Source organism: Chiloscyllium plagiosum, unplaced genomic scaffold (assembly GCF_004010195.1).
Source record: "Chiloscyllium plagiosum isolate BGI_BamShark_2017 unplaced genomic scaffold, ASM401019v2 scaf_5723, whole genome shotgun sequence".
Classification (NCBI taxonomy): domain Eukaryota; kingdom Metazoa; phylum Chordata; class Chondrichthyes; order Orectolobiformes; family Hemiscylliidae; genus Chiloscyllium; species Chiloscyllium plagiosum.
Genome location: NW_025212327.1, coordinates 5,803 through 16,642, shown reverse-complemented (window position 1 = coordinate 16,642; position 10,840 = coordinate 5,803). Strand labels below are relative to the sequence as shown.

The 10,840-nt window shown below is 40.7% G+C and overlaps 1 protein-coding gene across 1 annotated transcript; it reads left to right on the top strand.

The window, feature by feature from the left end:
• The first annotated feature begins 451 nt into the window (after positions 1–451).
• Positions 452–6,950, top strand: LOC122547359 (vacuolar protein sorting-associated protein 54-like). Its single transcript, XM_043685991.1, has 3 exons — positions 452–730; positions 3,129–3,209; positions 4,458–6,950. Exons 1-3 carry the CDS (start codon positions 701–703, stop codon positions 4,584–4,586), a joined length of 240 nt encoding a protein of 79 aa, XP_043541926.1. The 5' UTR covers positions 452–700; the 3' UTR covers positions 4,587–6,950.
• Positions 6,951–10,840: the final 3,890 nt, after the last annotated feature.

Below are 10,840 nucleotides of genomic sequence, written 5' to 3'. Positions count from 1 at the left end.
GGTTAGGGTTTGATGGCACAGTTCCTTGAGTATTAAATTGAGATGTAATAGTAAAGCTATAAAATCCAAGTAAAATCACAATTGGATTTGTGTGTACAATCTAGAATGCCGTATGAAGGATATTAAGACAGGACAGAAGCTGCAGTGCAGGTGTCCTAAGGTGCTGCTTTCTGAGGCAATACAAAGCAGGATGTGTAAAAACAGGTCCTGCTTGTTTTTGTCAGAACAGATGGCATTGGATGTAGTTTTCATAGAGATGTTTAAAAATTATGAAGGCAGTGAAGAAAGTTCTTTGGAACAAGATTTTCCAATAGGCCTGAGAATCCGAGGTTCCTTTTGTTTCTCAGTTTGAGAGACTGAGCAATGCATTATGAGAATTAGTGTGTGAAACCAAGACCATTCGTGTTTAAAAATAGGCTCAAAAGGTGGTTAAGGTTAAGGTAATGGAATAGGCCATTGGTGTTGTGATTTGTGCTTTTCTTACATGAGAATGGTTCAGTCCAGTGGTTTGTTTCTGATCAACACTGAATTAAATGAAAATTGCCTTGATGTCTATTAAAATGTTAGACATTTCCATTAATAATCTTCATTTAATTTTATCTGTGTAGCTCTTGCCTCTCGTTGTTTACAGCTTATTGTGCACTACATTCCCAAAATTAGGCTGCACTTTGAAAGTCGGCTCCAGCCAAAGCAATACAATATGCTGAGGCACTTTGACCACATCACAAAGGTAAGATTGTGAAGCTTCATCTAAAGTGTAATATGTTAAATGTGAACTTAAAATAAGACAGTCGGTTATATGAAAATTAGTTACAGGTATTTATTCCTGGATTTGATTAATGAAGAGCACAGGAAAAGGTGAAGGGCTTTTTTGGGCCATCCATGTGAATCCAATTGTATTTAGTAATCTTGCATATATATGACATTTTTATTTCTACCTGTCAGACAATTACAATCTCCACTTTGACATTCTTCCTGATAATCTATCTTAATTTTGGTTTCTACTTGTTTACGATTTATCCTCTGGTCAAACAGAATACTAATAATTATTCAGATAACTTTTGCATACAGTTTATTATTTTAATGGTTGAATTTACTTCTATATTAACCAGTTCAGCTTTGGTCTGTACACCCAGTATTTCAAGCTTTCCTTAAGATTGTGGTTAGTCTACTTGTTCTTCTCTGTATACACCTCTGGGACACCCGGACCAACCAACCCAACCACCCAGTAGCTCAACATTTCAATTCCCCCTCCTCTCCGCCCCCACCCCAGTCTGACCTATCACCCTCACCTTGACCTCTTTCCACCTATCACATTTCCGACGCCCCTCCCCCAAGTCCCTCCCCCCTACCTTTTATCTTAGCCTGCTGGACCAACTTTCCTCATTCCTGAAGAAGGGCTAATGCCCGAAACGTCGATTCTCCTGTTCCCTGGATGCTGCCTGACCTGCTGTGCTTTTCCAGCAACACATTTCCAGCTCTGATCTCCAGCATCTGCAGACCTCACTTTCTCCTTCTCTGTATACGCCAAGTGTGATATGGCTAATGCATTGTATTTACATAATCTTATCATCTAAGTAGTTTCATATTCTACCTTTGAATTGCTTTATCACATTGTGCACTGAAAATAAGTTATATATTTAAGGTTCCTCATTCTAATAATTCAGTAATTTACCTTGTGACATAGTTTTATTGTTCTGTGCATCATTCTGGAGTGTGTTTGCACCAGTTTACAGTCTTCAGAGTGAAGGTTTACATTACATTACAGTGTGGAAACAGGCCCTTCGGCCCAACAAGTCCACACCGACCCGCTGAAGCGAAACCCACCCATACCCCTACATTTACCCCTTTACCTAACACTACGGGCAATTTAGTATGGACAATTCACCTGACCCTGCACATCTTTGGGCTGTGGGAGGAAACCGGAGCACCCGGAGGAAACCCACGCAGACACGGGGAGAACGTGCAAACTCCACACAGTCAGTCGCCTGAGGCGGGAACTGAACCCAGGTCTCAGGCACTGTGAGGCAGCAGTGCTAACCACTGTGCCACCGTGCCACCCACTAAGGTGATGCAGCATGAGAGAGAGATTTTCCAATGATCTATATAGTTGTGTAATAGTCTTAGATTAGTTCACGTTAATTGTTTGTGGACTAGCAGCCATTGGTAATTTATGGGCTTGGATCTAGGTTATTTCTTCATGAAACTCTTGATCTATTGGGTCAAAAAAGCAACTTTGTATTAGATATATGGCTGCTGATTCTGTCCCTTCACTTGCAATGCGCCATACCCAGCTTTTAGTTGGTGAATTGAAACTTTCCATAATTATAATTTATCTATCCCTTGCTCATTCCATGATCAATGGGACTTGGATTGTGCTATAGAACCTGTTACTAATCCTGACCACCATGTATGGATTGTTCCCAGCAAGACTCTTCATCCTGTGTCTTTTCCCCACATTAGTCCAATTAATTTCCCCTTTCTCATTGAATAATACATTATGTTCGCTGCCAGCTGGTTTTGCCTTTTACTGGAATGCTGTAAAACCTTGCAAAATTATTTGCTGAAAGATGTAAAAGTTTTTTTTTGGTGTAGAGTTAGTGAGGGTGAAAAACATAGGCATCAGACATAGGAAAGCACTTGGGAGAGCTCTTAAGGTTTGAGTGGCTGCAAGTAACACTCTGACACCACTCGAGTTATTTCCCCGATTTCACGACAGTAAATTGCCTCTGAGCTGTTGAGAAATATTTACTGTTTTGAGATCAAGTCATAGTATTAATACTGAGTTTGAATTATTTATGAGGTCAGCAGCTACTGCAGTTTCTGCTGACCGTGCTGTCATGAGCAAATACGAGTTTCCTTTCTTCCACTGTGGAATCTCATTAATTTTCCATGCTCTTTCTTTCCCCTCTCTGTCCTTATTAAGTTGAGATACATATAGTATACCTGTAGCTCTAATAGACCCGAGTGTGTTAATATTCTGCCGTTTCAGGTTTATCTAAAATCCAAACACTGTTGGGTGTTTCAACCTCTTTCAACCAAGCAGAAAGTTAGGGCCACTCTGTAGCTAGTTTTGATGCATATGGTATCATTGTATATGAAATAAATGCTAACTTCTTGTTTTAAAGGATTATAATGACCATATATCTGAGATCTTGGCAAAGCTTGTTGCAATCATGGATAGCCTCTGTGACAAAACGTTGTCAAAGGTAAAATTAGCAGCTTTAGTTTTCTGGGTATATTTTTGTTGTGTTTAAGAATCTACTGTCTTTGATCCTAATTAGCTATTATGATAGCCAAGTCATGGACTACAGCTGTTCATGAGATTGGTTCACCACCACCACTATCTCCAGGGTGATTTGGATGGGGCAATAATTCTGGACAAGCTAGTGATTCTCTCATCCTGTGAAAGAATACAATTAAAAAAAATTGAGATGTGTTCCAGTTAACTTTCGTTGTGGAGTGAATCAGTAACGACATTCTGGTCAGGTACCATGTTTCTAATTCCTTTCCTCCTTTAGCTGAAAGGACCATCTGTGGATCTGCTTCATGAGGCTCCAGTTTCTGTTAGTCACTTAGCTGTTAGGGCCGGTGAGAATTTGTTGTAACTGCAACTTACTTTCCTTCTTTCTCAAGTGTGGGATGATTTACAGGATGTTTTGGGCTGGTTAGGGTGATGTGGAAGATGGGTGAAGAGGATGTGATGTGAGAGCTGTTAGTGTGAAAGAACTCAGGCTGTCAGTGCACAGAGTGGCAGTGGCGGGTGGGAGTAAGAGGATGAATGTGAGAAATTTAATATTTATTCTTTGAATGTGGCCATCACTGACAAGATTATAGTTGGTGGTGAGCTGCCTTGAACTATTTGATTGTTCCATTTAGGAGGTGAGGTTGGAGTGGGTCAGGAGGGCAGGAAGGCAGTGAATTGATGTTACATGAACTGTTAGATGGGGGTTTGAAATCACTGAGGACTAGGAGGAATTTTCCCTTTTTTTTCCCCTGAGGACCATATCCAAGGTCAAGATTGTAACTGAGAGCTGGTAACGTTTTTCTCTTCCTCTGCAATGTCTGAATATTTGAGAAACTTGTTTTATTTTGGTATGATTGGAATAGTGTCACACAAGATTGAGTGCAAGATTTTATGATGCAGGATAACTGCGTGGGGAATTGAATCCAAGGATTGAGCTTTTATGTCTTCTAATGAAAGTTTTAAAAAAATCAGTTGGCAGGAAGAGTAAAAACACTTCAACAATGAAGAAGGAACTTGCTAAACTGGAGGATCACAGAATAATTGCATGTAGATGGGAGAAATGTTTAAATTTGGTATGCTGGAAACACTGGCTAACTTTTCCTCTCAAACCTGAGAGTTTAACAAGCAGCTATTTAGATTGTTTTAATTCGTTGTACATAGTAAATTGCCATTATTCCGAGTGAAAGTTTGGTTTTTATTTTGCCTGCAGTATGAAGTGAAAGCACCAGTGCCATCTGCTTGTTTCCGAAATGTCTGCAAACAAACAGCTAAAATGCATGAAGCTATACACGATGTCTTACCTGCGGAACAAACACAGGTTGGCCATTTTCTACAGTAAATGTTTCTATTCTACAATGAAAAGTTGGACATTAAAATAGCCCATTAAATAGAAGCATAACAAATAGTTCATTTCTTTCCTGATGAGAAGAAGCAATATTTATTTAACGTTTTATTAAATTACAAAGTGTTATATTGGTCCATTATTCCTTTTGGGTGTCAGAATTTAAATAGTTATTTCACTTTCTCTAATGATGGTGACACTCCACTGATGGGGCTCTGTTGTTTAATTCTTTATAATGGACTCTAGCATTTCTCCATCATCAATGTCAAGTTAGCCACCTATAATTCCCTTCTTTTCTCTCTGCCTTTTTTAAATAGTGGGTTACATTAGCGATCCTCTAATCCACAGGGTCTGTAGAATCTTGAAAGGAGATCACCAATGCATAAACTATTTCTAGGGCCACTTCCTTAAATACACTGGGATGTAGATTCTGTCCGTGGGGATTTATTGGCCTTTAACTCTATCAATTTCCCCAACACCATTTTCATACTAATACTGATTTCCTTCAGTAACTCCTTTCACTTATGTTCCCCAACTTTTTTGAAACACATTTTGTGTTCTCCATTATAACTTCTCTCTTTCTGACTGTAAGGGACCTATATTTGTCTTCATAAATCTAATTCTCTTCACGTACAGAGTGATTACAAAAGATTTTTTATGTTCTCTGCAAGATTTCCCCCTCTTCTTTCTCAATCCCTTTCTCTTTTTTTGCTGAATTCTGAACGTGCTCCCAATCCTCACATCTGTTACTTTTTTGGCCAATTTGCAAGTCCCTCGACAGCCTGAAGGATAAAATATTTTAATGTGCCCTGGTTGAATTGATATTATTTGAGGCATGGTTCCAACAGCAGAAACTAACATGGCTGCAGGACAAGTTTGCACAATTACTTAAGTTCCAAAACTCTGGTAAATTGAAATGATGGTTTTTCTTCCTGTCTAAACAATTAATATCTATTGAAATATTTAAATAAGATTAATCTACCAAAGGCCACTGTAACCTTGGTTGCTCATTTACAAGCAAAGGTTGTGTAAGAATTTCTAGCTGTATGTTAGTTGTGTGTATGTAAAAAGCTTTTAAAATTGTTCCTGAAACTTCACTGCAAGTGTTATTCGTCTGAAAAATTGCATACTGATTTGTTTCCATAAAGAAGCCATCATTTTGCAGCTTGACTTACTTCCGTTCAAAGACCATGATTGTTTCTAAACATTAGCCCCAAGGCCTTGGGGGTCTTCATGGTCTTGGAAAGGTTTTCATCGATTGATTCAGAGACCTTTCGGTCATAAGAAACTATTAATGGCCTTCTGCTAATTTCAGTCAAACTTCAAAGGAAAGTGCACTAAAGCTTTGCTGAGGATGGTACTTGTGCTGTGGCTCTCCATGGACTAAGAACATGATTATCCACTAGCTGTAAACATTTGGCTTGATTCATTCAGCAGATTAGACTCAGTGCAGCTTGAGAAAGTGAATTATTTAGCTGATCCTGGCATGGCGTGGCCTGGCACCTAGTTGTGTCAATGTTCAGAGCTTCTCTCCAGCCCTTGTGTAGAGTGTGGAACCTGGCAGCACTCAGGCTAGTGAGTGAAATGTGTTGGTGATTAGCAGGGGGCGTGCCAAACAGGGCACGGTTAAGAAAGAAGGGGATTAAATCCAACATTCTTCACCAATCACATTGTCACTTTCCTGAGATAGATGTAGATAGCAGCATGGCAACCTTGTTCTTTGTTTTTTGTTGTTGCAGATATTTATGCACTGGTATGAAATAATGCATAGAATCATCCAGTATGGAAGAGGCTCTTTGGCCCATCTAGTCTGCATTGACAGAAACTATTTTAAATCTACACTGATAACATGGGCCCATTTGTTTAGTACAACTCTGTTCAGTTGCAAACTACTCCACAGAGCATGGAGATATGCTAAACGTTCTTTTTTTTACAACTAGGCATTTTTATTATAAAGTAAAAGCATTCTCCAGGTATTACATTGGATTCTCCAGATCAGCCATTTAAATGCACTTCATTTGTAAGATTAATTTCAGCAATTATCTATTCAGTGTAGTGTAACAACGCGACTTCCAGTGTTCACATGAAGGGTTGGCGTAATGCATATTTTATTCTTGAGTTATTTGTGTATTTGCAGTCAGTTCCTCTTCAGTATAATTCCTTTCTCTGATGTAGCACTGCTCGAATCTCTAAGAGACCTTATTACGCATGAATCCACATTTCAAAACTGGTGCAGTTGTGGCCAAAGCAAATGAATCTTCCCTCACCTACTTGCCCATTCCTTAAGACATTGATGCTGATTGGGTTTACATTCTTGTGGGTGAGACCCACACCTGCCACACATGTTCATATCCTGATGATCTCTGAAAGCTGTATTTACGAAAAATGCATAATTACATTGAATTGCTTGTGGAATCTAATGTTTTCTTTAATTTTTAAGAACATTTGTGAATAAATTTTGATTGATTGAGTTTTTTGAAGTAACAAAGAGGATTCATGAGGACAGAGCAGTAGATGTGATCTATATGGACTTCAGTAAGGCGTTCGACAAAGTTCCCCATGGGAGACTGATTAGCAAGGTTAGATCTCATGGAATACAGGGAGAACTAGCCATTTGGATACAACTGGCTCAAAGATAGAAGACAGAGGATGATGATGGAGGGTTGCTTTTCAGACTGGAGGCCTGTGACCAGTGGGATTGGTACTGGGTCCACAGCTTTTCATCATTTACATGTACAGTTTTGATGTGAATCTGGGAGGTAGTATGGTTAGTGGTGTTTGCAGATGACACCAAAATTGGAGGTCTAGTGGACAGCAAAGAAGATTACCTCAGATTACAAAGGGATCTTGATCAGATGGGCTAATGGGATGAGAAGTGGCAGATGGAGTTTAATTTAGATAAATGCGAGGTGCTGTATTTTGGGAAAGCAAATCTTAGCAGGACTTATATACTTAATGGTAAGGTCCTGGGGATATTGCTGAACAAAGAGACCTTGGAGTGCAGGTTCATAGCTCCTTGAAAGTGGAGTCGCAGGTAGATAGGATAGTGAAGAAGGCGTTTGGTATGCTTTCCTTTTATGTCAAAGCATTGAGTATAGGTGTTGGGAAGTCAAGTTGCAGCTGTACAGGATATTGGTTAGGCCACTGTTGGAATATTGCATGCAATTCTGGTCTCCTTCCTATCGGAAAGATGTTGTGAAACTTGAAAGGGTTCAGAAAAGATTTACAAGGATGTTGCCAGGGTTGGAGGATTTGAGCTGAAGGGAGAGGCTGAACAGGCTGGGGCTGTTTTCCTTTGAGTGTCGGAGGCTGAGGGGTGACCTTATAGAAGTTAATAAAATCGTGAAGGGCATAGATAGGGTAAGTAGACATAGTCTCTACCCTGGGGTGGGAGAGTCCAGAACTAGAGGGCATAGGTTTAGGGTGAGAGGGGAGAGATTTAAAAGGGACTTAAGGGGCAAGTTTTTCATGCAGAGGGTGGTACGTGTATGGAATGAGCTGCCAGAGGATGTGCTGGAGGCTGGTACAATTACAACATTTAAAAGGCATCTGGATGGGTATATGAATAGGAAGGGTTTGAAGAGAAATGCTGGCAGATGGGACTACACTAATTTAGGATATTTGGTCGGCATGGACGAGTTGGACTAAAGGATCTGTTTCCAGCTCTGTAATTCTAGTTTGCATCAATTGTAACTATTACATTTTTCTTGAAAACTGAAAAACACTGCTCTGTGACTCAGCAGTCTTTGACATGGAAGCAGTACCAACATGATGGAAGTGAAGTAGACACAAACAGGGATATGAGCAGTGGGCGAAGTCCGCAGATGCAGAGATCAGAAGAAAACAGTCAAACAGGACGAGGAATACTGACTTCTTTTGAGAAGAGGAGGCACATGACTCGCAGAAAAGGTTTAGTTTTTCTGAGAGACAGTAAAGGAGACAGGAACTCTCGGTGGCTCATTGGAAGCTAGCTTCAAAGTGCAGAAAACTGGGACTAGCTCAGGCTGCTGAAACCTGGGTGTTTTCTCAGAAACAACCAACCTGTGAATTGGGGTGTTATTGTTAGTCAGTCATAGAGTCATCCAGCACGGAAACGGACCCTTTGGTCCAACCAGTCCATGCCGAATATAATCCCAAACTAAACTAATTCCTGGCCCATATCCCCCTAAACCTTTCCTATTCAAGTACTTATCCAAAATGTCCTTTAACCATTGTAATTGAATCCACATCCCTCAGGAAGTTCATTCCATTCACAAACCACCCTCTGTGTAAAGAATTTGCCCCTCGTGTCTTTTTAAAATCTCTCTCCTCTCACCTTAAAAATGCGCCCCTTAGTCTTGAAATACCCATCTTAGGGAAAAGACAAATGACATTAACTCTATTTCTACCCCTCATTATATTATAAACTTCTGGAAGGTCACCTCTCAAACTCCAACACTACATTGAAAACAAGCCCCAGCCTTTGTTTATAGCTCAGATCGTCCATACCCGGCAACAAACCTGGTAAATCTCTTCTGAACCCCCTCCAGCTTCATAATAACTTTCCTATAACAGGGCAACCAGAACTGGACGCTGTATTCTAGAAGAGGCTTCACCAATGTCCTATGTAACCTCAACATGATGTCCCAACTCCTCTCCTCAAGAGGACTGAGCAATGAAGGCAAGCATGCCAAATGCTTTTTTCAATCCCACCCTGTCCACATGTGACACAAACTTCAAAGACTTACGTACCTGCGCCCCTAGGTCCCTCTGTTCTACAACACTACCCAGGGCCCTACTGTTAATTGTATAAGCCCAGTCCTTGTTTGTTGTAGCAAATTGCAATATCTCATATTTATCCAGATTGAACTCCATCTGCCATTTTTCAGCCTGTTGACCCATTTGATCAAGATACCTTTGTAATCTTAAAAAAAACAGTCTTCACTGTCTACTGTGCCACTAATTTTGGTGTTATCCGCAAACTTCCTAACCATGCCTTCTGTATTCTCATCTAAATCATTTATATAAATGACAAACAAAAGAGGATCCAGAACCGATCCCTGTGGAACACCGCTGGTCACAGGCCTCCAGTCCAAATACTGTCTCCTGCCATTAAATCAATTATGTTTCCAATTGGCAAGCTCGCCCTGAATCCCATGTGACCTAATTTTACTTATCATAGTTGAAAAGTAACTTTGAAGAGCTACACCATCAAGACTGTTGTGACCTATGGATGAGCGGCCTTGCAACAGTCACTGATGGTAATTGTACCCTGAAATTCAAATGTGAAATGGATTAGTCTCCTGACCTACTCTGCACCAGTAACAACCAGCAGCTGTGTAGCTACATAGTGCCACACTTGTCTGGGAGCGATGCAGGTAGGTGTGTCTGTGTGTGTAGTTGACAAAGACCTATCTTTGTATTGATTTGGAGATGCTGGTGTTGGACTGGGGTGGACAAAGTTAAAACTCTAACAACACCAGGTTATCGTCCAACAGGTTTATTTGGAAGCATAGAACATAGAAGAATACAGCGCAGTACAGGCCCTTCGGCCCTCGATGTTGCGCCGATCCAAGCCCACCTAACCTACACTAGCCCACTATCCTCCATATGCCTATCCAATGCCCGCTTAAATGCCCATAATGAGGGAGAGTCCACCACTGCTACTGACAGGGCATTCCATGAACTCACGACTCACTGAGTAAAGAACCTACCCCTAACATCTCTCCTATACCTACCCCCCCCCCTTAATTTAAAGCTATGCCCCCTTGTAATAGCTGACTCCATACATGGAAAAAGATTCTCACTGTCGACCCTATCTAAACCCCTAATCATCTTGTACACATCTATCAAGTCACCCCTAAACCTTCTTTTCTCAATGAAAACAACCCCAAGTGCCTCAGCCTTTCCTCATACGATCTTCCTACCATACCAGGCAACATCCCGGTAAACCTCCTCTGCACCCGTTCCAGTGCCTCCACATCCCTCCTATAGTATGGCGACCAAAACTGCACACAATACTCCAGAGTCTTATACAACTGCAACATGACCTCAGTACTCCAGAACTCAATTCCTCTACCAATAAAAGCCAGTACGCCATATGCCTCCTTCACCGCACTATTTACCTGGGTGGCAACTTTCAGAGATCTGTATACATGGACACCAAGATCCCTCTGCTCATCCACACTACCAAGTATCCGACCATTAGCCCAGTACCCCATCTCTTTGTTATTCTTCCCAAAGTGAATCACCTCACACTTAGTTACATTGAA

Bases quoted from the DNA above. Each gene is read 5' to 3' on its own strand.
- LOC122547359 (XM_043685991.1), top strand. From the start codon at position 701: ATGCTGAGGCACTTTGACCACATCACAAAG. The intron at 731-3,128 runs GTAAGATTGTGA...CTTGTTTTAAAG, and splicing joins ACTTTGACCACATCACAAAG to GATTATAATGACCATATATC. The intron at 3,210-4,457 runs GTAAAATTAGCA...TTTTGCCTGCAG, and splicing joins GTGACAAAACGTTGTCAAAG to TATGAAGTGAAAGCACCAGT.